Source organism: Cyprinus carpio, chromosome A15 (genome assembly GCF_018340385.1).
Source record: "Cyprinus carpio isolate SPL01 chromosome A15, ASM1834038v1, whole genome shotgun sequence".
NCBI lineage: Eukaryota > Metazoa > Chordata > Actinopteri > Cypriniformes > Cyprinidae > Cyprinus > Cyprinus carpio.
The window spans coordinates 12,418,354-12,444,910 of record NC_056586.1 but is presented as its reverse complement, the minus strand read 5'-3'; the positions used below and the strand labels follow the sequence as shown (position 1 = coordinate 12,444,910).

General features: G+C 37.3%; 1 protein-coding gene across 1 annotated transcript in view; it reads left to right on the top strand.

The window, feature by feature from the left end:
- The window catches only part of LOC122147693, a 43,077-nt gene that overhangs the window by 397 nt on the left and 16,123 nt on the right, over positions 1–26,557 (top strand). Inside the window, exons 2-5 of the mRNA XM_042771056.1 lie at positions 6,376–6,428; positions 6,575–6,693; positions 14,862–15,039; positions 18,014–18,148. Of these exons, the coding sequence (XP_042626990.1) occupies positions 6,618–6,693; positions 14,862–15,039; positions 18,014–18,148 (389 nt within the window). The 5' untranslated portion in view covers positions 6,376–6,428; positions 6,575–6,617. The remainder of the gene's footprint in view (positions 1–6,375; positions 6,429–6,574; positions 6,694–14,861; positions 15,040–18,013; positions 18,149–26,557) is intronic.

Below are 26,557 nucleotides of genomic sequence, written 5' to 3'. Positions count from 1 at the left end.
TGTGTGTGTGTGTGTGTTTGCAGTGCCGCCATTTCCTGTTCCTGTTTGTTGTTTGGTACCTAGTATGAGTTTTTGTTTGTAGCTTAAGGCTTGCAGAACTGTTTTCTGTGTAAAAGGTTTATTGAGATTTTCACTTTGTGCATCTAATTTCATTGTTGCTATTTCTGATTTAAACCACACTTATAATATAAAGATTTTGGATGTTTTATCATATATTACGCTACCTTTCTTTAAAAAAAAAATAAAAAATCATCAAAGATGCATTACATTGATCTGTGATGAGAGAGTAGAGACATTTATAATGATACAAAAGATTTCTATTTCAAATAAATGCTGTTCTTTCTATTCATCTATCCATGAAAAAAATCATACAATTATTAGGCAGCACAACTGTTTTCAACATTGATAATAATAAATGTTTTTTTTTTTCAGTAGCATATTAGAATGATTTCGGAAAGCTCATGTGACACTTAAAGGGATACTCCACCCCAAAATGAAAAGTTTGTCATTAATAACTTACCCCCATGTCATTCCAAACCCGTAAAAGCTTTGTTTGTCTTCGGAACACAATTTAAAATATTTTGGATGAAAACCAGGAGGCTTGTGACTGTCCCATAGACTGCCAAGTAAATAACAGTGTCAAGGTCCATAAAAGTATGAAAGACATCGTCAGAATAATCCGTCTGCCATCAATCGTTCAACCGTAAAATTATGAAGTGACGAGAAAACTTTTTGTAAGCAAAGGAAACAAAAGTAACAACTTTATTCAACAATTCCTTTGTCAACAGTCTCCTCTGTCTCTGTCCATATCACCGTATGCTGTGTATGCTCTTCTCTGTCAGCCGCGCGTGTATTTAGCTTTGTTTCTATATGTATTTAGCTTTGATTTGAAAGAAAACAGCACATCCTTGTGGCGCGGCTGATACAGAAGAGTATACACAGCATACAGTGATATGGAGAGACACAGAGGAGACTGCTGACAAAGGAATTGTTGAATAAAGTCGTTATTTTTGTTTTCTTCGCTTACAAAAAGTGTTCGCGTCGCTTCATAATGTTACGGTTGAATCACTGATGGCAGACGGATTATTCTGACGATGTCTTTCATACCTTTAAGGATCTTGGAAGTCTATGGGACAGTTTCAAGCCTCCCGGTTTTCATCCAAAATATCTTAAAGTGTGTTCCGAAGACGAACGAAGCTTTTACTGGTTTGGAACGACATGGGGGTAAGTGATTAATGACAAAATTTTCATTTTGGGGTGGAGTATCCCTTTAAGACTGGATTAATGATGCTGAAAATTCAGCTTTGCATCACAGGAATAAATAAATGTTTTAAATACATCCAAATAGAAAACATTTATTTTGAATTATAATAATATTCTGCGATATTGCTGTTTTTACTGTAGATTTCATCAAATAAATGCTGCCTTGGTGAGGAAAAGAGACAAAAAAGTCTTACCCAAACTTTAGATCCTTAACCTTAATTGTAACAGAAATGCACCACTTATAAAACCCCCATCTCTTTCAATTTAAAATGAAGCTAGCTTTGCAAAGTTCGACACCTCGCTTGAAATTAGCTTCTGTGTTAGTTGAAGCACACTAGTTACACAAGCCCCTCACTGATTACTGTTATGTCCCATTTCCCTGATGATGGACAGTCGTTTCCTGCTTTCCCAGCTGCTTTAATTAAATACGTCTCTATTTTTTCATCTCTCAAAAAACCGGATGGCAAGGCCCTGCTGGTAATTAGGTCCTCTGTGCTGGCAGAGTGTCAGCCGCATTATAGTAAACCTAGTTTTCAAAGATGACTATTTCTCACACTTTTGACAGTTTTTCCTTTCTGAAAGCAGTATCTCACATTTGTTATTAAAAAAAAACTGGCTACAGCGCTGGATCCCTTCTCCTGTTGTGTGCTACAAATTTCACTCTCGTCGTCTGGTTTCTGATGGAGCCTCTGATAGTGTGACTGTGCCTAACTGAGCTTAATGATGCAGCAAAGCCCAATTACTCCTCTCCTGCTGCCGGAGTTCCCTTGAGTTTCTCACTCCACACCTTTCATTAGCACAGCCTGCCTCCAGCTACATACACACACCGCACAACAGAGGCTGGGCTGCTCTCACATGTCCACCGAGGTTGTGTGTGTACTACCAGTCAGATAAGAAATTTTTATTATAGCTTAAATTTCATTCTAATTGGTCAGTCTCAGCATTTTGCGGTCAGACTTTTTTGCTAGCTTCATTTCTCTTCATAATATCAATTAGGGATGTCTGTATGTCAGTATCATTATATTTTACGATCGGTATCAGTCAGTGTTAGATTATCATTTCCCGCACTTTTGCATGTAGATAACAGCAAATGTAGTGCTCACCTAGTTTAAAAAAACCAACAATTTAGTAACACTGTTAAATGTAATGTTATAAAATCTCAAAATGAATATACAATTTTCATATTATGTTGTGGTGTTTAAATTCACTAGCATTTTTTTTTTAATTTATTGTAGTTATTGTTTTATTTTTATTGCATAAATTTTATATAGTCCATTTATCAGTTATCAGCTAGAACATGAAAATAGTTATTGGCTCATCGTTTCTTACAAGAAGATAATAAATGTCTTGTCCTTATCACAAAATAAACTCTGTCAGGATGATTAAAACCCTGAAATGAAGAGGACGGGTCTTGAATCATATTATTTACATATTACATAAAAAATGTTTTCAAAGTTAATAAGTACATAAAACAAAGATTATTGCAGTACGCTTTACAAGAATATACAATTTCAGCCTTTTTATGTCAAAATTTCACATTTAATTCAGTGTTTTCTTTGTAATTATTTATTAGTAATTTCAGAGTGAAAATAGTTTGAAAGTAATTTAATTAATTTCTTAATATTACTTAATTTCCTCTTTTTTTCATTTTGTTAAAACAGTTTATAAAGTTAAAAAAGTGTGTATCTTTCGTTATTTTTTTCTTTTCTCATAGTGAAAAAAAAAGTTATATATTTCTTTAAGATTCACCCTAACTGGAGTGTCCTCCTGGCAGTTTCTTGTTGTTGGTTGAGTTCTATTAGGGATGTGCATCTCCATAACTGAGGCCGATGCGATACACATCTCGATGCATAGCCAACGATGCGATACATTAAAGATACATATAGGCAGCTACCGATGCGATGCGATACGATTCCCTGCTTTTACGATGCGGTGCGATACGATTTCGATTCGATTCAACACGATGTGATTCAGTGTAATACGATGCAATGGAGAAAAATAATATGCTGTGCTATTCAATATGTAGATATTATTTTTTTATTTATTTCAGTTCCGACAGAAATCTTATGTTAAAGTATTTTAAGTGCCATCTGACTTTTTACACATGGCTCTTTCACAAACAAAAGATTAGTTTTTCTACAAAACCAAACGATTAAATAACAACAGACATTCTTTTCCTGTCTTGTCTCTAGTTATTTAAACAGCTCTCACATTTTAACAGGTGAAACAATTTAAGATTGCTGCTCAGGGATAAACAATAAAGAAATGTTCTGTAACTTGCCAGAGTTCCGAGTCTGCCATGTTAATCCGTTCTAGGTGGTAACTCTCAGGAGGACACCTCTCGGTCTCCGTAGTGTTGTTTGTGATACGTCATAATCACGTAGCAGCTGCAGTGGTGATGAGAGAACGCGCTTTCGCAACAGTTCAGAAAGGAGAAATCAATCTAAAAGTTACATAACAAAATATTGGTCGCTTTAATAAATAGTAATACCGACGCAGATATGTTAGAAACGATGCATCGCAATACAAATGCCAACTGTATTCGATGCACGCTTATTTAAATCGATGCATCGCATCTTAAGCTTTTATGCCGATGCAATTCACCCTAACTGGAGTGTCCTCCTGGCATACAACTTAGATATTTCTTTAAGATTCACCCTAACTGGAGTGTCCTCCTGGCAGTTTCTTGTTGTTGGTTGAGTTGTGAATTGTGAACGCACAAACACGTGTGTGTAATTTAGCTGATCTTGCCTGCAGTCTAGAGAAGATTCTGATGGGAGATTGTATAACACTAATTTCCTGAGGGTGACCGACTGGTAACCTCCTCTCACACGCTGTTATTTTTGCTCTTTTGATGATAAACTAAAATGATTCCCTCCGGCTTTATTAGCAATGATTTAAAGATGAATGAAGGAAAGAGCTGAGGACCTCTAAAAGAAGTCACTTCCTTTAAATAACAGCAGAGGAAATACAGCAGCTAGCGCAGAAAAAGCTGACAAATGTGTTTGGTCGGAGTAGATTGAGTCTGGAGGAAGTTTTATTAAGCCTTGACATTCCTCTTCAGTCACCTACCTTATATTATAAATAACAGCTTGAAATGAAAACCTGCAGTAATGAAACTAAAGTCATCCCACAGCAGTGCGCCACTGATCTTGTCAAGTTCTGTTTTGGTGCTGTTCCTCATCAGCTCATTTTGCTTTGCTTTCAGAGTTATTTAAAGTTTCCTGACATGCACAGTACATTCAGAATGAACCACCACAGGGAATCCTTCTGCTGCCTTTACACAGCTGAGAGCAAACCTACTCTCTGAACCCGGCTCTGTCCAAACAGATGCTGTTCTTCAGACAGAGACGAGAGAACACCTCTTCAGCCCCTGCGCGCTATTTGCAGACATAAAAGACAAGACGTGTTTGATGTGGAGTTTAGCTAATGAACAGGGGAGAGAGACTCTAGATTGGGATCATTAGTATGGAGCTTTACTCTTGCTGCTTTTCTTACTGCTTACACTCCTTCATGCATGAGGAGACAAATTCTGGAAGAGAAAAAGAGAGGAATAATTCACCAAAAATGAAAATTTACATTGTTTACTAACCCCGTTATTTTTAATTTCTTTCATTAAACACAAACTGTTTTTATCCACACGACAAAGGTCGATGGAGATTTATATAGCTCCCAAAAGGACAAAAATAGTTCTTGTGTGAAAGTGTTGTTTAGCTGTGATGTGAACTCTGCCAGCCCTTTCAGCACAGAGCTATGCCTTTATATTTCTGTGGTTTTATGAAGACTGCCATAAGAGTGATGGCTGCCCCTGTGATGGCCTTTACACATGGATTTAAGTCTAAATTGTGTTGGATTCCCCAAGAGGGACGCAGGGCAGTTGTGGGAGAATGAGGTTGTGGTGGACCTGGTACGGTTAGAAAAGTGCTTAACTGGAAATGCTCAGACTTAAGCACATTTGGCCTTCCAGCCTGCTTGGATGTATTGAGGGGCTTTGTAGCAAAATTTCCTTCATTTCTCCTGCTTGAGGTTAAAGATCCTGAGCAGACTGTAAAATTGAAAATATAGGCCTGTCTCTGTGCTAGTATATTGTGTACATTATAAATGCACTTTATTTTTCAGGCTCTTTATTTCATTAAAGTACAGTACATCACCTTCTACACCCCCTCTGACACTAAATGTGTTAAATACAGCTGTTTTTAAGCTATTGTACTGTACCCTTTATGTAAGTGATGTCTGTTATGATAATTGGTCATATTAATGAGCTCTTGGTTGTGACTAAGAAGATAATTATTTGTGAAGCATTTAGGTTGCAGCTTTGTAAGGGTTTTGGAGTAATGCTCTAATGTTCACATAGTACAAATTATGCAAAAAAATAATAATTCTGCATTCCATGTTATGTTTGCATTAATGCACATATTGTATTAGAAAATATTGTTGATTTTTTTAAAGGAACATATATTTTTAAAAATGTAAATGTTTGGGGTTAGTATGATTTTTATTTAATTTTTTAAAATGTTTTTAAAAGTCTCTTCTGCTCACCAATACAGTAAAAACAGTAAAATTGTAAAATATTATTGCAGTTAAAAATAACTGTTTTTTATTTTAATATATGTATATAATATAATTTATTTCTGTGATGCAAAGCTGAATTTTCAGCATTATTACTGCAGTCTTCGGGGTCACATGATCCTGGATATTATCAATATTTCTATCTTTCTTACTGTACATTATAACACTGTGATGCCTGAATTTATTTGTGGCATATAAACTATATCCTTTAGTACTATATATTTATATTATTGGTATCTTATCTGTTTTCGACTATGACATGAAAATCATAAAAAATTATGTTAAACAATTTGAAAAATAATAAAAAAATAAAGCAATAATTTTTTTTTTTTTTCTGACAATAGGCCAACCATATTAGTGAAATTATCCACCTGTAAACTCAAACATGTTGGTGACCAATCCGGTAGCTGCTGCCATTTAAAATATTAACCAGTATTTTAGCATTTGAGGTTATGTAGCTCGATCACTACTCTGAAAACTTGCTAATCTCTACATAAATGCATTATTTCCATCTTTATTTCTTTTTTTTCTTTTTGTCTGTAGGGTACAAACTAATAGGAAGTCACTCTGGGGTAAAACTGTGTCGTTGGACCAAGGTAGGTTGTTTCCTCCAATTAATCTTGTTGTCAAGGCTCTTTAGCAAGTTTTTTTTTTTTTTTTTTTTCACAGCAGCACAATGTTTCCTGACAGGAACAGTTTTGTCTTTGTATAAATGAAACAAATGCTGCCTTTCTTTTGTTAGTCAATGCTGAGAGGGAGAGGAGGCTGCTATAAACACACCTTCTATGGGATTGAATCACACCGCTGTATGGAGACCACGCCGAGCCTGGCCTGTGCCAACAAATGTGTTTTCTGCTGGAGGTAGTTTTTTTTTATTAATTAAAAAAATGTATTTATCCCATGATATTCTCCTAATAAATACTAATAATAATAAAATAATAATAAATCAATGTGTTACACAGTCCTGCATCTTGACATTTTTTTAAAAAAATTTTTTATTGATTTGCAAATATGATTTTGACCTATTAATGCCTCATTTCATGGTGCTGAATTAAAAAAAAAAAGCTTTCCATCATGTACAATTTTTCACAGAATAATAATGACAACTTTTACATTTATATACATCAGCTTTAGTACAATTATGAAAATAATGAATCAGTTATGATTTTTTTTTTCAAAAAATGTTTTAATGACAAAAAAATCTGATTAAATGAAAAAATGCTTAATTAAATGACAAAGAACTTTAAATAAACACAACTTTACTAATATACGTTTTCACAAAATCTGTAATTTTCTCATATTCATATTTTTGTATGTAGTAAAACAACCACTGATACATACAGCAGAAAACATCTGGATCATGTTTGCATTTTCTTCCTATAATTCTGACCTTGAAATCAGGATTAGGCGTGAAATAATGTCTTCAGAATCATTCATACGAGTGAAAATGGGCTGAGAATTGAACAAATAGTTCGAAAAAATTTTGCCTTTATGGCAGTTTTAGCGATTAATGGATAAAACAAAACTTCACCTTACAAATGTTTGTCAAAAGCAAAAATCCTACAAAATGCTTAATTTTTTGTGAGAAAGTGTGAGATCCTATAACAGAACATGCACCATTTTTGTAATTAGCATCCCAAAATTAGTAAAAAAACAAGTATTGGATTTCATTCAGCAAATATGAAGTAGGGGGTACTGTATATTGCTCATATTTAGGGTTTGAACAAACCCTGAACCAAAGTATTAAATGATTGGTGAATAACTAAAAAAATCTTAAAAAGTCTTAAATCTTTACTTCAAAAAAATCAGCCTGTGATTTGAAAGATGCCCGAGCAAACAGCTGTGATGTCCATCTGAATGAACTGGAAGTGCAAAGGTAGATGCAGCAGTGATGATTCACAGTGACATTTGTGGATAGAAGGTAGCATTCAATATTGCTGTCACTGGCAGTGAGCTTTTATGTGTGTTGGGGAGGGGGGCTGTCAAAGAGCATCAGCGCACCTCCTCTGAAGAGTGGATCTGGGATGATTTCCACCACGAGTGACCCTTACACTGCAGCACAGCTGAAAGCTGCTCGCTGACTGAGATGGACTTGATTTAGGAACATAACCGTGAGCGTGACACACACATCCACCCATAAACTAACAGGACACTGTCTCCTGCTCTAGGACAGGACATACTGGGACAGCCTCCGATGCACAAAATCTAACTTCTGTGTCTGTAGTTTCAGCTGCGCTATCAGATTAATGCAGCAGATTGAAGGCGTCTCAGTGAGCGCTTTGATCCTGTTGCTGAGTGAATCTGTCATTTCACATCCAATTTTCTCATTGAATCAGCTGATTTTGTGGCATTATGGGGCTTAATGAAGAAAACTCATCGTCTTGAGACGGTCACTGAGCTCTATTTTTAAGCCCTTGTGTATAAGCGGTGTATCGGATCTAGTTGTTGGCATCGTGGGTTGTGTTTTGTGTCATGCCGCTGTGACTCAGAGCGTTGCGCTAATCAAATTTTCCATCCGTTTCATTGCCACATGCTGCGCGTATCCTTAAATGCCACACAGTTAATGACATAATGCAAATAAATATGCTGAAGAAGTTTCAAAATGCGAAAGTCGTTTAGTCCTCAGCTTTCAGAGAATGTGATGGAAATATTGAACTTTGTGTAAGGGGAGTAATTTGGTTAAAGTGGCACTCAAAATGATGAGTCTGAAGAGGCCTCTTCATGTGGATGGGTTGGATCTTTTAGGTTGTGTCGCATGAAACTGAGCAAAGACATTAGAGGAAAAGCTTTTAAACCCATCTCAAACATTGGCTCTTCAGCCCAGAAGCCCATCTTGACAAAGGCAGGAGGGGAAAAAGATCAAGCCTGTTGATTGTTAATGATGTCATCAGTGTTAATGTTTTACGGTGTTTTGATTCCCTAAGCATACGCATATTATAATTTTAAATATTATTAAATATTTAAAATGTAATTTTTTTTTAATGAGTATTTTCACTCACTCAAATATTTTATTTTTCTAATTTTCCTTTTTTTTTTTTTTTTTAAATAGAAATGGGTCACAATGGCTAGATTAGTAAGATTATTTAATTTTTCCTCTTCCTTTTTTTTTTTTTTTTTTTGGAAATCACAATTGCCTGAGGTTTACATTTTTTTAGGTGGTTAGTTGTCATTATTTTCTTAACTATATAATTAAAGGGATAGTTCACCCAAAAATGAAAATTGTCATCATTTACTCACCCTCAAGTTGCTCCAAACATGTATGAGTTTCTTTCTCCTGTTGAACACAAAAGAAGATATTTTGAAGAATGTTGGGAAACAAACAGTTGCCGGTAGCCAAAAAAACTATAACTGAAGTCAGTGGACAAATGTTTGGAAACAAGCATTCTTCAAAATATCATCTTTTGGTTTCAACACAAGAAACTTCTACAGGGGTAAGTACAACATAAGGGTGAGTAAATGACAGAATTTTCATTTTTGGGTGAACTATCCCTTTAAGCTTTCAACTAAAAACAGAATGGAAAAAAACCTGCTCGTGGGCTAGCTGTTCAGACAACCCACTGACTAGTCGATTTTGAAAATGTTGTTTTGTTCATACTCATAATAGATTTTGGCTGTACCTCTGGTGAAATGAAGGGATATGGTGCCACATTCAGCGTTGTCTCTGCTCCTGTTGCTATTTGTGGCAGGGGACGGAAGTAAGGCCCTGTTGCCGGGCGTTTGTGCCCTTTCATGTGATGTGAGAGCTGAATCTGAGAAGATCATTCAGGCGGCTGTGGAGAACCACAGGAACATGATTTGCCAGATCTGTGGTCAGGGACTGAATCTGTGAGACTTGCTGACAGGATGTCCTCTCTGAATTCTCTGTGCAGGCCCAGTGGAGAGAGTGGCCAAAATGGACCCGGCAGAGAAGATCATTCAGGCGGCTGTGGAGAACCACAGGAACATGATTTGCCAGTTCAGAGGTAAGGACTCCCCGGAGCGTCATTGTCCATTACCTTCAGCTGACCTCTTCTGCCACCTTCAAACAAACACCAGTGGATTGAAAGGGTTGGTTCATTACTAGATACACTTATTGACCACAGTCTACTTTCTATTGCACACGAAATTTGATGGAAACAAATTGCATGAAAGGTATTTGTGCATCAAATCCAATGTGGATATTCTGGTCTGTTTGTTCTTTGGTGTGCAAGTGAAATAAAAGTATGCTTCGGAAATCTTGTTGTGCCAAAAACTTAGGTAGAATATATTTGTTTATAGCAGAATATTCTCACATGCTTTTAATAGGCCTTTACGCTGTAATTGTACAGAAATAACCAGTTTTGTTTTGTTTGTCTGGTGGGATATAAATATAGCCAAATATATTCAAATCCTTTTTCCCCAGAAGCACAAATCCAGTTGGAAGCTGTTCAAACATTGTGTGACATAACACTGTGTTGACGTCTCTACACTCTGAACACCCTCCCGGTTTCAGAGATTGTCCAACAGACACTGGGGTATATTTAGCTGTCACTACGGTTTGCAGAAGGCAGTAACAGGACAGGCTCTAAGTGCAGTTTGACTGGGTCTAATTTATTCATTTGCACCCTGTCACTTTCTTCAGCATCTGCAGCATCAGATCAGTAGTGGATCCATCAGCTTTCAGCAGCATTAAGGGGATGAGGTTTGTTGCTGGATCAGTTTGACAGGCTGAGATCAGATGGAAAGGGCATCTCGCTGAGACTTCACTTGTAACGCAACGTATGAGAGTTTTATTTCTTGTGCTGCACCATAGGTGCTACAGCATTATGCGAATTGTTCTCATTGCACCATACAGACGTTTTGAGGGGACACAGATTTTTTAAAATCATTTTTATTTTATCATTTATTTTTTAATGTATTTAGTTTTAATAAAAAAAAAAAATATTCTAGTTGATGGAGAGCATACAGTTGGTAAAGTTTTTTTTTAGCCATATTTAGATTAAATTAATTTTCCTTTCTGGATAATTGGTGTTTCATAGATCCTGTCTTAATTAATTCTGTCTGTGTTTTTTTCTCAAACAACGTCTGAAAAATATAATTGATCAGATTATATAATGTTTTTCTTCCAACTCTGGCATCCTCTGAAAAATCTAATTCCATATGAATAGGAAATATCTGTGATTGCAGCATTAAAAAAATTTCACAACGCTGCTTATTTATTTTGACCGTCAGCTACCATAACTGAAGTTAAATTTCCCGTTGCATTGCCTTATGCATCTTCATCACTAATTTAGTACATTTTGCAAACTCTCTGGGTGATATAACAGTTGATGATCAATGCTGAAATCTGATGTAAAAAGAAAATGTAGTCCAATCACAGACTGCACAAAAGTTGACTTATTCCTTCATGAAGTTTATGTTTTGGGGTGGTGTGGTGGGTTCTGGGCTGTTAAAGGGATAGTTCACCCAAAAATCAAAATTATGTCATTAATGACTCACCCTCATGTCGTTCCAAACCCGTGAGACCTCCGTTCATCTTCGGAACAACAGTATAAGATATTTTAGATTTAGTCCCGAGAGCTTTCTGTTTCCTCCATTGAGAATGTTATGTACGGTATACTGTCCACGTCCAGAAAGGTAAAAAAACATCTTCAAAGTAGTCCCATGTGACATCAGAGGGTCCGTTAGAATTTTTTTGAAGCATCGAAAATACATTTGGTTCAAAAATATCAAAAACTACTACTTTATTCAACATTGACTTCTCTCCCGGGGTCTGTTATGAGCACGTTCACAGCACATCCGGTTCGCGAACGAATCACTCGATGTAATCGGATCTTCTTGAACCAGTTCACCAAAATCGAACTGAATCGTTTGAAAACGGTTCGCGTCAACAATAAGCATTAATCCACAAATGACTTAAGCTGTTAACTTTTTTTAACATGGCTGACACTCCCTCTGAGTTCAAATAAACCAATATCCCGGAGTAATTCATTTTACTCAAACAGTACACTGACTGAACCCGAGCCAGATAAACGAACGAAACATTGACTCGTTCTCGAGTCAAGAACCGGTTGCATCGGTTTTCGGATCACCGGTAGTGATGGGAAGTGCTGTTCTTTTCCACGAACCGGTTCTTTCGGACAGTTTGATTCAATAAACCGGTTGCCAAAAACGGTTCACCAGTTCTTTTGCGCTCGACGTAATGACTTCATTGGCGATGATGGCCTTGATTCAAGCCTTCGGTTTACCCGCGCTCATAACATTAGCACAGAATCGGTTCAGAATCAATCACCAAAAGAACCAATTCAGTTCAGACGCGCTGTGTGTCAGTCTGCTTCACGCATGCGCAGTATCATCATCTCCTCGGTTCTCGAATCACACGCGTCCGACAGAAACGGTTCTTGACTCGAGAACGAGTCAATGTTTCGTTCGTTATCTGGCTCGTTTCAGTCAGTGTACTGTTTGAGTAAATGAATTACTCCGGGATATTGGTTTATTTGAACTCAGAGGGAGTGTCAGCCATGTTAAAAAAGTTAACAGCTTAAGTCATTTGTGGATTAATGCTTATTGTTGACGCGAACCGTTTCAAACGATTCAGTTCGATTTGGTGAACTGGTTCAAGAAGATCCGGTTACATCGAGTGATTCGTTCGCGAACCGGATGTGCTGTAAACGCGCTCATAACAGACCCGGGAGAGAAGTCAATGCTGAATAAAGTCGTAGTTTTTGATATTTTTGGACCAAAGTGTATTTTCGATGCTTCAAAAAATTCTAACGACCCTCTGATGTCACATGGGACTACTTTGAAGATGTTTTTATTACCTTTCTGGACGGTGGACAGTATACCGTACATACATTCTCAATGGAGGGACAGAAAGCTCTCGGACTAAATCTAAAATATCTTATACTGTGTTCCGAAGATGAACGGAGGTCTCATGGGTTTGGAACGACATGAGGGTGAGTCATTAATGACATAATTTTGATTTTTGGGTGAACTATCCCTTTAACTGAAAGCTTTTAGGTTCAATCCCATGATATTAATCAAATGGTCATCAAAACTAAAGGCCAAAACTAAAGGGTGGACTGTATGCAGGATTGTATGCCATTCAGAATTTAAAAAAAATTAAAACTTCAATTCAGTTTCTGAACTGCAAACAGACTACAGAATTGTCATTTGAGTTCAAGGAGAGAAAAGTTAAATTTGTAAAAAATCATATGCTGTAAGTGTAGTTTTAATTGCAATAATACAGAATATCCTGTGACCAATTTGTTTTCAATTCAAGCTCATAAATTGATAGTGAGCCAATTCCCAAACTCTCACTAAGTGTAAGTTGCTTTGGATAAAAACACCAGCTAAATGACAAATTAGTAAATTAAACAGTGGACTGAATCATGCTGCTTTTATCAAGTCAAATGTTACTGCCAAGGGAAATCATTTCTGAATTGATGGCAAATTTTTGTGATTTAGGTAAGTCATGGCAGAAAATGATGTCCTCCACACTTAGGACTATTTTTGCAACGACATTCCAATATTGTGTCATAAAACAATCTAATGCCAGCGAATTTCCTTTTCCCTCCAAAATGTGCCTGTTGGGACGAAACACATTCCTGTCTCTCATTTCTCATCTCAACAATCAGGTGACGTCAGCTCATAATGGGTTGTGATTTCACTGTCAGATCCAAAGTTCAAGTACTTTGGCAGACATCTGGATCAGACTTTCAGAAGTCACACACGATGAGTTTTCAAGGATCTTAAGATGGGAACTGAATCCTTTTATGCTTTTTCTTAGCATTTGTAGCAACTCATTAACATCACTGGTTTTGTTTTACCGCACTACCTTCATACTCCAGAATGTGGGGTGGTTTGGAGACTGCTTGATGTGTTTTTTTTTTTCGTCTACAGTAGTAGATGGCTACAAAACAGATCTGCAGCTAAGAAAGGGAGTTTTCTGATGATATCTGCTGGGAATGGTATTAGGTGGGGTGGCACAGTCCCAAAGTCGGTTTGATTAGATTTTATTGTTCGCGAATGAAAGTTTCTGCTGTTCAAAACTCAAGACATCTGTCTTTGATCATCTGTTTTCAGTCCAGATGTCAAACTTTTGTATTTCCGAAAATGAACATTACTCACAGCCTACTATTTTATTTTTCAGAAATCTAATATTGTTCCCATCGAGTGTCTTTTTTCTTTTGAGTTTAGAGAAAAATTGACCGGGAATGTTTTTATAGAACAGTACATATTTTTTGGTCCAAAGATTAGCAATTGTGATGCATCTGTGCCAGAGGGCCCTGATGGAGACTACTGTAGGTTTGTTCCAGAGTTAGTGCCAGATGTGTGTGTGTGTGTGCAAGTTTGTGTGTGTACCACCTCCGCACAGTCGTATTGGTCTCACCATCCTTTCTGGCTTGGTGGCGCAGTTGACATTTAGCAGTGACATCACTGCTCCATGTAGCAGAAGTAAGCCATAATGACCCAGGGCTGAGTAAACAAACGCACTAACAAGTGAACACAGAGTGGATGAAATGCCAGGAAAAATGCTGTGCAGAGGGTACAGAGCACAACATTGGGGCCAGACTCCTAAACGAGCAAAAAAGATGAAGCAAAATGTAGAGTGGCTATTACAACTTGCAACTTGTTAGTTCTTTGACAGATTAAATCTTTTATTATTATTGACAGTCTGATTAGAATACAGTTTGTTAATCGCCTTTTGTTTTTTGTTGTTGTTTTATTTTTGGCAAGACTGCTAAAACACAGGAAGAATGATGTTACTACAGTTTCTGGAAACAGTTGTGTCTAGCTAGGTAATTTTGTAGTGAGGTAGTAAAGAGGTGAGTTTTGTTGTATTATAATAACACCACATCACCCTCCAATTGGGTGAAACAACACACTCTACTGGGTGTGGGATTGTCTACTTGGTCAATGGCAGGTTTGAGGAGAGTTTGAAAAACTTATCTTTGCAATTCTGCCCGTGGTCCTAGTTGGGAAGAAACTACACACTTTAGCTTTAACAAATGCCATCGCAATCTTATCCCTGAACATTTTTTAACCATTTGGTGTGTGTCACATGACAGGTGTTCCAGGAGTGCGTCCCGAGCGCTTTGAAGAGGGCCTCACCGTGAAGCACTGTGCTCTGTCTCTGCTGGGCGAACCCATCATGTATCCTGACATCAACTCCTTCCTTCGACTCCTTCACCAGCAGAACATATCCAGCTTCCTGGTCACCAACGCCCAGTTCCCTGAGGAGATCAGGTGGGATTTAAAGGCTTTAGGTAATGTGGGCCAAATTGTTCAGCTTGGGGACTAAATGCTGAATCGGCTACTAAAAAATCACGTCAGTCATCCACTAATCTTAATATAGTGGGCACACATTCCTTTCAGTGTCTATGATGATCAAATTTTTGTTATGTATCTTGTCATGTATGATTAAATGATTCTGATCTGGTGCCTACAGACTAAGCCCGTTTTTGTATGCATTTGTTCTCTGTATATCTGCAGTAGTTCTAACAGCTGAACATCCTCCAGCTTGAAGTTTTTCCCTCAGTCTTTGAAGTCCCACTTGGGCTGTAACTAGAGTGATAAGCCATAATCATGCACTGAATTGCAAATCGCAGCTTCTTTGACTCACAGCTCTTCCAATTCCACCGGATTGTGCTAAATTCATGAGTTTTCAGGAGCAGCCAAAAAGATTTTAGCTCTCTCACTCTTGCAGCTCCCCAGCTTAATGGAAAATACATCCTCACCTCATTCTCCCGACTGCTGCACGCCGAAACCTTTCACAGATCAGGCAGGTTATCTGAGGGTGAGGGGACGTCACCTCAGCTGCTTGGAATATCATGTTGGCAGTGTGCTGAGGAAGTGAGAAACACTTGTCAATTGTCGTTGTGTATCTCCTAGCTGAAAGCTTCGACACGCTTCTCTGCTGAAGCAGGCCTTTTCTGCGTGATAAACAAACCAACAGAGGAAAAAAATTGTATTCATTGTGGGTCCCATCACTGAGCTTTCCCTGCTTTCTTATATGCTGTTATAATGAGATCCTAGACCTGTGACTTACTCATATCAGTATGGTAATTTTTTTATTGCGTTCTTTTAAGGAGGAAAGGATGAAATGGTTCACAGGCACAAACCTCACACTAACAACTCAAAATAACCAGTGATGCTGAGACTTATTTCAATGCTCTTGATTGGTTTATATATTTAAAGAGCTTGTGATACTTACAGTATATTATTTAAATGGTGTTTTCTTTTTTAGTTTTATTTATATGCTTTAATTTTAACATAGTGTAGACAGACTTGAATGTGCAGGGCAAGAGAGCACTTATATTCTTCCATTTTCATTCAAACAAAGTAATTATTATTATTTTTTTTTAATCTGCAGTACAGTTCTAAAACATTTCCTCTTAGATTTTAGAACAGAATATTTACAGTATTTTTGCGTAATAATAAGTATTGTTTTTTGCCTTAGCACTTTTCACTAATTTTAGGATTCTTCACAATGCATGACACTGAACAACTGGAACAAATGTAAACCATTTACCAAAAACTAGATAAAGTAAGAATACAAAAGCTGGAATAACCCTGAGTAAAATTAAGATTTTTAATTAGGTTTTAAAGGTGTGAAGAAAGGACCTATTATGCCCCTTTTTACAAAATGTAATACAACTCTCAGGTGTCCCCAAAATGTGTCTGTTAAGATTCAGCTCAAAATATCGACTGGCCAGGAACTGGAGTTAGCAGATATTTTGCATGATCGGCCTGGACCAGTGACCGGCCCGTCATCTGCTGATTCCGAGCCGGTCCATTTTGACGTCACACTTATGCTTAGATCTGCATGTAAACATGTCGTCATCATAGAAGTTCTTCACTGTGAGTGAAGAAGACACAAAGTTCACCATTTGTAATACATGTAGGCCCAAAGTAAGGCGTGGGGGAACCTCAGGGCTTGATTAATGCTTGTCACTCAATGGGATCTATGCTAATAGGACACTGTCCGTCAACAGTCGTGGGTGTCTGTACAAAGTGATGTCTGAGATAGACACTGCTTATGATTTATGTGGATTATAAAAGAGTGGGTAGATTTTTATTTTTATAGGCTGGTGTACACACTGCCAACATACATTTATGTTGAAACACCATATAAAAGTGAATTTTGCATAATAGGTGACCTTTAATAAATGGGCAGAGCAGGAAAGAAGTTGAATCAAGTAATCTAGATATTGTTGTGCAAGGAGGTGGAGAAAAGATGTTTGACAAGGTGGTTCATGGAAGGGGCCCAGAACTGAGCCCTGGGGATACACAAAAAGCAATGGGAGCACAAAGTGCATGCCATCAAATTATTTATGTAAATTAAAAAAAGGAAGGGGCCCAGAACTGAGCCCTGGGGGTACACCATGAGCAATGGGAGCAGGACTTGATATGGGTATCGGTAGGAATTAATGCCTTTCATTAATGTAGGATATTAACCAGAGGAGAGCAGTATCAGTGATGTTAAATGCTAATATCTGGAAAATATTGTGGCAGACTGTCTAAAGCCTTGTTGAGATTTAGGAGTACAAAAATAGCTAAGAATCAGAACACGAGGAGGTTATCATCTGCCTGCTGAGATTTTCTGAGAATGTATTTAAATCCACTCTTCAAGATGTTTTTAGGATGACTCCAATGTTTGAATGAAACACAGGTTCAGCATGTCAGCTTGTCTGTTTTGAAAACTAGTAGTTGTATTGACTTGCTTGCTTGCCCATAGGGAAACCACAAGGAGGATTCTGCCCATCACTTATCACTCAGATACCTTGCCTTACTGCATAGTGGCCGGCAACATTTACACTGTAGACACTGACATTCACTAATTAGAATTACAATGTCTTTACTAAAATGATGATAGGGTGAGCTGAACCCAGTAAATAAGTCTTTTATTTGGCTAATGCAGCTCTTGCAGTTGGTACGGTACATTGTCTGAACGTACACATTTCCTACTCTTGGCTTAATTCCAGTTTTCATCTCAAAAACTCAATCACTCTGTTGTGTGCTGCTTTATTGTGTTGTACACATGAACAGTAACAAAGAATATGATACAATAGAGCCTCTTGCTCTGGCTGGCCAAAAATGGTTTAAATCCTGGTGCTTATACACTCAATGTTCTTCAGATTTGTTAATATGTTAAAAAGCAATACTCTCTTTATACAATGCTAAGTTAATTATCCCCCCAACTCTTTTTCTCTATCTATAGGAGCCTTGTGCCCGTTACACAACTTTATGTCAGCATTGATGCCAGCACAAAGGATAGTCTGAAGAAAATTGACCGCCCCTTTTCAAAGACTTCTGGCAGCGCTTCTTGGACAGTCTCAGAGCACTTGGTGAAAAGGTAAGTCCACTGTGCTGTAATCCAGATAAAACAAGAGTTTTGACTGGCAACTCAATAACCACAAAACCACAAAAACCAAAAACAAAATTAAAAAAAAAAAAAAAATTCTGAAATTATTCACTTAACCACTGTACTATTAATGAACCTGCATAAGGCATATTTTGCAATCTTAGTCTGAAAGAAGCCAAGTCCTTTTTTAGGTAAACTGTTGTCAACAGTCACCCATGTTGACCTTTGCTTAGCAGGAAACCCAAATAGAACTGTAATTATCAAGAGTACAAGACCCTGGGTAACACGGTCTGCTGCTTTTGATCTTTAAATAGTGTGCAGATCCTAATGAATCAGCTAGAGCTTGGACATCAGCACCATTGCTCCTAAATGACTTGTATTGACACTAATAGTCACTGGCCTGTGATGATTATTACAAACATTGTAATAATCATCACAGGCCATGAAATGAAGACAGAAAGAGACTGTGCTATTGATTCAGCGCTCCACAATCGCTCAAATCAACATTTATTAAGTGTTTTACAAGGTTAATATTTCTGTTTTGCATTACTGCGTGTAAAACTCAATTGTTGCTGGCCCTAAAAATAATTGTTTAATTGCCGAAAGCTGTTCTTCTTCTCTTCACTCATTATGTTTCCTGTAATTCATATTAGGCCTGTATAAAATGCTTTGGAAATCACTGCTATCGATAATGTTAATTCCAAACATCATGACTGCAAAGCTCCAGGATTGATTTAATCTTAACCCAAATCCTGTGATTTATCTGAGTAATAACATGCGTCTGTCTGTAACAGTGTCATTTTTTTACCATCAAAAGAAGGTGTTGAATAAACGCCTTCAGATTTAACTGGATTATTGAGGTGAAGTTCTGTTAAAAATGCTAGTTTGATGAAGTGGATGCGTGGGCGCTATCCGTCAACGGCTCTTACTCTGGGTTCAGCATGCTGAGATGACAAAAGCAAGGGCCTTGGCATTACTGCTTAATGATTTTAAGTGCCATCATTCAGAGATGATTCACTATGCGTGTGTGCTAAACTTCTGTAATGACTTCCCTGCGTTTGCCATTGAACAGGCCGCTCATTCTACTGTATGTGTGTGTGTCTGTGCATATGTGAGTCATAAAAAGAAAGACACAAGAATAGAAAGTGCTCTTCTGTTTTCTAATGAGTTGAGATCACCTGCAGTGTCGCTTTCTAACTGAAGAGAGCAACTCGACATTGATGGCACTGAAGGCAGCAGGATTGTGAGGCATTCAGGATAGTGCTTGTATCCAAAGCGACTTGCAAATAAAAGAAGCAATAAACCAAGGAAATGCATATGTAAAGTTTTATTTTGAAGATTAACGTCCTATTTCATTTGGACCAGAATAAGCTGCAGTGTTACCAGATGGTGAAAGTCTGGCTCTGAGACAAGAGTGAGAATTTCATGTGGCTGACACCTGCTGTGCCTCCATTGCTTTAATTTCACCTGTCTAGACTGACACTGATTCCTTACACAGTTTGTTTACCAGTTTCTGTACTAATTGCGCCGTGGCTTATTCATGATTCTCACATTTGAAAGATTTTATTACAAGGCATTTGTTTCTGACTTCTATTTGTCAGAGAAAAATAAGACGCAAGTATAAATACAAAAATCATTAATGGCTGTTTTAATCTGAACATTCATCACCATAACGGTTCTATTCCATTTTTTTCCCTTTTCCCCGTGTAACTACAACATTACGTACTCATTAAGTGTGCTGTTAATGCACATTCTGCTTAATTGATTTTCAGATATTGCTAACAATCTGTATTTATTATATGCGGTTGAATTTTTTGTGTTGTTTCTTTTTTTCATGTAATTTCTGTGCTCTGTACAGAACTCGTTCTTGATAAACTGGCATTAGGAACTCAATATAGGAGCTTTTAAATATCTCATGCTTTTATTAGCAGTTACCTTGAAAGTGCACTGCCAGGGATATATGTTCTCCTATGTCATTTCATGACATTGAAAAGAAGCTTTGCCATAAAACTAGTTGCAGGGAATGCATAACACCAATAACCCGCCTCAGACACTTTCACAAAATGAGCAGAACTCCATTTACACACCACCGGGTGTTGAATTTAAATGAGTTTGTTTAGTGCAAGTCTACAAACATCACAGAGAACAACAGAAACTGTATTCCCATTTTGTTTGTTTATATATATACACACACACAGTGGGTATAGAAAAGAGTCACCCTGCTTTAAAATAATAACATTTTGTTATTTTGCAGCCTGAAATGAAGACAGACACTTTTTTTAATCCAGCTGTATTTACTGCAACTTATAACACCCAAGTGAAAGATATAAGACCAACATGTCAGGAAAAAAAAATGTAGACAGAATCACTGAGTTGGGAAAAGGATCACCCCCTTCTAAAAATGACTTGTAAACTCAATCAGGTATAACTAATCACCTTCTCAATGGCACACAAAGCCATTTGACTTTCAGCTGTGATCAGCTGTGGTCATTTTGATTAGCCCAGCATGAAAAGAGCTTTGCTGGAGCATTTCAGTCCTTGGTAGTGCAACTGAAGCAAACTATCAGCACAGTGAAGTCTATTATTAAGAAGTGGAAGGTATAACACAGACCCTCCCTGAATCAGGACATCGCTCCAATCTGGATGAAAGAGCCTGGAGGAAACTGGTCAGAAAGGCTACCAAGAGGTCTACAGCAACTCTGAAGCAGTTGCAGGAATTTATGACAAAGAGTGTGCATGTGACAATATCACACATTTTCCACAAATGTGGCTTGTATGGGAGGGTTACAAGAAAAAAGCCACTCCTGAAGATAGGCCACATGCAGTTACGACTGAGATTTGCCAAAACGTACCTTGAAGTTTCTGAGGTAGATGAGACTAAAGTTGAATTATTTGGCCTCAACTCCAAACAATTTGTCTGACAGAAATACACACACACACACAAACACACAGGGGGAAGTCGTGGCCTAGTGGTTAGAGAGTTTGACTCCTAACCTTAAGGTTGTGGGTTCAAGTCTCGGGCCGGCAATACCACGACTGAGGTGCCCTTGAGCAAGGCACCGAACCCCCAACTGCTCCCCGGGCGCCGCAGCATAAATGGCTGCCCACTGCTCCGGGTGTGTGTTCACGATGTGTGTGTGTTCACTGATGTGTGTTTGCACTTTAGATGGGTTAAATGCAGAGCACGAATTCTGAGTATGGGTCATCATACTTGGCTGTATGTCACGTCTCACACACACACACACGTGTATACACACACACGCATATATATATATATATATAAAAATTAGAAAGAGAAGTAAGAAAGAAAAATGCTGTGTGTTGTGCTTCAGTTGAAGAGCTCTGACTCTGGGTAATTAAGATATAGGCAGAATCCTTTGGGAGACACAGCATTCTTTGCATCTAACACTTTTCTTGTTTTTCCTTTCTATTTGGAGTTCACACACAGTTTCATCTCGATGTACTGCTTTGCAGCAAAGGGATTCATAATGATGTTTTTGAGCAAGAACAAGGACGCATTTGAATGTTCTTCTCTTCACAATATTAGTGCCTTTTATTGTGCATGATTGTCATTTTGACACTATGTAGATCACAGATGACATTTTCTCCAATACATAAATAAACTGCAAATAGTGTGTAATAGTAGGTGGCTTCTTCACAGTTTTTTTTTTTTTTTCATGAAAGAGGACCTTATGTTTCTCCAAGTTGGGAGAATAAACCATTGCTTAAGTACACTGTCAAAGTGCCTTATTAGAGATTATGTACCATGAAGTAAAGAGATGAAATTTTTGCACATGGAAATTGTTTCAGCTCTCAGAAAGGCACATACAGAAGTTACAAAGGATTCAGAGAGAGGTTGATGGACTTGCTGTGGTACTGAATGGGACCCCTGAATGATGGGAGTCAATAAAACCAGCTTCATGTGCTCATTAGTCTCCAGATAGGTTAAGACATAATTTTATTAATTGTGAATATATTGGATTAAAGATTTCACTTTTTGTTTGGAATAACATACCACATGTGCAAGACCTTGAATATTTATTAAAAGAGTCCATTTTGATTGGAAAAGAGTCTTTTTTGGTTCAGTTTTCTTCTGTATACAGCAGGAGGCCTCAACTTGATTGGGGTTTTAGAAATTAAAGTTAGTGTTTCTGGATCAGTTTTGCTTGAGAATAATGACTAATATCTGACTACAGATGCTATTCTGTTTTCAGTTGGGAGCACATCAACACTGAAATGCAAATGCAAAAGTTCATTATTTAAATATTTAAGACTGTGTTTAAGAGCGAATTAAAACCATTGGAACTGGTCTCAAGTATTCCATGTCTCTACAAATCGGAGACTGAGGTTTCTGTGTGCCCTTGCATGGTTGAGTGGTGTAGGGTTTAGTTAAGTGCACACAGACAGAACCCCTCCCTCCATACTAAGTTTGTCCTTGGGATCTCTAGCTCTCATGTTCGATAGTGCTGTTCATGTTGAAATGCATTGCTCAGCACTCTTGTTTATCAGGGAAAATTGTACATGCAGCACATGACAGATGACGAGAAATGCTTGTATTACATGGTACCTTTTCAGCATATGTAATAATTTCCTATTGGTTGTGATCTGTGCGGAAACATTTGACAATTCTGCCCTGTTTTGATTGACAGGTTTTTTTTTTTCCAAGAGCGAGCTGTTTGTGTGCAAACGGTCCTGCTCTTTTAAGACCTTTTGGAAAGCTGAAAATACCATGCACAGTGGTGAACAGAGGTCAGAAAGAAAAGTTGCTATGTGTTTTATAACTTTGTGCTGCCTTTTCTTAGTATTTTCCATCCTTCAGAAGGTTCAAATTAAGCTCCCTGCTCTGGCTTCCAAGTCACATAAACTTTATTTCTTATATATGCTAATTTAATAAAGCTAGTTATTTTCGAGTGGTTGTAGCTGTTTCCATCCAATATTGCAAAAGTATCATTGTATGCATTTATTTGTAATTTTTTGTTCACATATAAAACTTTAATTGAAAGCTTTCTAAAAAACACTTTTCCACGTGAATGGAAAGCTGGCGAAACATTTCTTTGATGGACTTGAAGAAGTGTCAAACATTTCTATAATATTCCGGTCACCAGATATGGTACGCTTCTTTGTTTAAACTGCAAAAGTCTTTAAAAATCTGATAGAATTGATCAAGTTTAGTAGCTTGGAAAACTTGCACAGATAACATTATTCATGTCTGCACTTGGGTGTTGGTGTCTAACAAAACACCATGTCTTAAACAAGCAATGCTTTGTATTTTGTAAAGCTTATTGGATATTTATTATACACTGGTCAGCCACAGTGTTAAAACCACTGAAAGCTGAAGTAATAAATATTGATTATATCATTATAAAGATGCCTGTCAAGTGGTCGGATATGTTAGGCAGCAAGTGAACAGTCAGTTCTTGAACTTCAGGCATTGGAAGCGGGAACAAGGTGTTGGACAGGATGTCATAGAAGTCGAAACTGACCCTATGCCCTAAAAAGGCTTTAATGGCTTATTCATTTCTTTTGTTAGTATGTGCAATAATAAGAGTGAGGTTTGCCATATCGTGAAAACTCAAGAGTGTAGCGTGAAGAAGTGCTGACGCAGAGCTTTGCCGATGTTGGCATGCTACTGTTCTGGTAAGACATGTGGCTGTCTGTTTTCATAGAGCCCTGCTGACCTGCTGCCTGATTCTGCTTCAGGTGTAGGACGGATGAAGCTCTCTTGGCAGGTTTAAAACAGGCTGCTGCTCTAAATACCTGCTGCCACATCACTCCAATTAAGTCCATCTCCTCCTCTCTGGTTCACATGCACATACGTGAGCACACCTGTGTAGGCCAGATCCTTCCCAGCTGTTGGATTTTCTCATTGGCTTCAATCCCCTTGTCCTTCCCTGCCTTGCAAATCCACTAGTTATCATGGATCAGGAACAGTGCTGACTGTGCTGACATCTGTGCTTCGACAGAAACCAGCCAACCGTGCGAAGACATTCAGCCTGTAGGGACGGACGCGGTTATTCTGAGCAATGTCAGACTGTGACACGCAGACTGTTTGATTGACAAGGTGCAATAACAGGAATGGGAGGCATGAGTGTCCATTATAACTCGCTGTGTTTTGTGAGGGCTTCCTCTCCTCAGGGCATCAGCTCGTGAGGGTCTGTGAGTAATGATGTGGGCCAGAGCGCTTCCAACTCCGGGACCCCAGGGCAGACACCGAGGGCTGAAGTTTGTAGAAGCTCTCTTATTAAAAATTCTGGCAGCTTTTCTCCATGTTCACCTGTTTTTCTTGTCAATGATATTAAGCACTGTCAGCAAGATTACGTTGATGCAATAGCTGGAAATGGAACATCCCACATTAAGCGCTGAGTTATTTGTCAGTCATGGGATGTGCTGTTTACCTCATGCCTTCAGTACATTACATGTTTCGCTAGGCTGTCACCATCAGTAAATGTTGGCAGATTTGTGTGATTCATTTTCATACAAATTACTATTTGGTTGTTATATTTGTCATAACCAATTCACTTACACATCTTGAACTTCATTATTCATATAATACTTGGACTTATATAGCAATAGGGGTAGAATTATTTTTAATAATAATAGTGGTAATAAATATTTACATTTACTTTTATTAATAACAGTAGTAGTAAAAGTATACCAATAATATACATAAATGTATATAATTTACATCATATTTGGGATTTAATATTATTATTATTAATACATTGTTGTTGTTGTTAATAATAATAATAAAGTTATTTTATTAATAAAAATAACATTAATAATAATAATTATCTTAAAGTCTTAAAATAATCTTGAATCTTAATTGGGGTATACAATAGCAATACATTACTGTTAATAATTCTTCACTTTCATGTGTTATTTTGAAGTGATTTGTTGTTAGTCACGTTTTTATTGAATTAAGTGCATGTGTTGGCAAATATTTCTTTAAAAAAAAGAAAAGAAATGTGAAATTTTGAATTATTTAGGAATGATTTATTTAATGAGTTATTTAAGTTTTGTGTAATGTTAAATTTCAGCTGTCTCAAGAATTGTCTCTTGCTATTACTAAATCATATTTTTTATATCATCCATCCTGTGTTTTTGCAGATAATGCAGCCATGGAAAAAATGTTGACCACTGATTCTGTCAACATAAGTTTATAAGCAAATCCTCATCTCAATCATTTACAAATAGTGTAGGCTATTCCAAGGGACAAAAAAATTGCCTTTTTAGTCTTTTTGTGATAGATGAAATCACTTTTTTGCCCACTGACTGTATGGCTTCACTGAGAAATACATCAGATTCGCCCTTGGACAGCCAGATTTCATCGAAGGTCAAGGTATGCCTCTCACCCACCTAATTTAGGGATGAGCTTCTAATGAGGGGCTCTGAACCCTTTTGGGTTTAATAGGTGAAGCTTCATTAAGCTATTACTGGAATCCCAAGAATTTCCTCCTAATCCTTTTTCAGGAAAACAAGGTAATGACCAGGCTCATTAAATTCATTCTCTGTCCTAATGCATTCACTGAGAGCCAATGAATCAAGATTGGATTGATTTTGAGCTCAGATGAGATGAACTTGTAGTGTTTGCAGCAACTGAAGCCCTGTGCTACAGCAGTTTTAGTTTGAATGGTAAATTATTGAAAGATGTCAAACTTACAAAATATGTTTTTGGAATTGCTGTATCAAGTATCAGTCACAATTTTTGTGCATTGTGTTACATATTGTGTATTTTCACTGAATTTAGATCAGTTTTTTTTAGACACTGATTTAGATTCGCATTAAAACAGAGTTCATATGACTTCAGTTTATGCCAATTAACTAAATAGTTCACCTTAAAAATGAAAATTGTCATTTACTCACCTTTTTGTTGTTTCTAAACCGTTTGATTTGTTTTCTGTAGAACACAAAAGGAGAAATTTTGAAAAATGTGCTGACCACTCTCCATCAAATAAAAAAAAAAATCCATACAAATGACTCATTAAATACAAACCAATTCTACTCTACCATATGACAGATTTGTGTAAATAAAAACCCCCTCAAATTTGTCATATTCACTGATAATTTCCTCTACTGAGAAGTTAACTGCTGCTGCATCAATGGTACAACGTGAGGATAAACAAATGATTACAGAATTATGGGAATTTTAGGTGAATTTAGGTGAAATCCCTTCTTTAATTTTAATAAATGAAGAGCCAAAAGTCATTACGTTTCATCACATTTTTCTAGTAATCCATGACGATCAAGACTGAGTCAGTCCTCTGTGAAATGCCAAGACTGTAGCTTTTAAATAGTCAACTGCTGACTTTAATGGCTTTGTAATGAAATGCTAGTTTTGAAACAAAATCACAAATAAGAACCTCATTCTACTTAATCAACCTGTCTTCAAGATTAATGCAA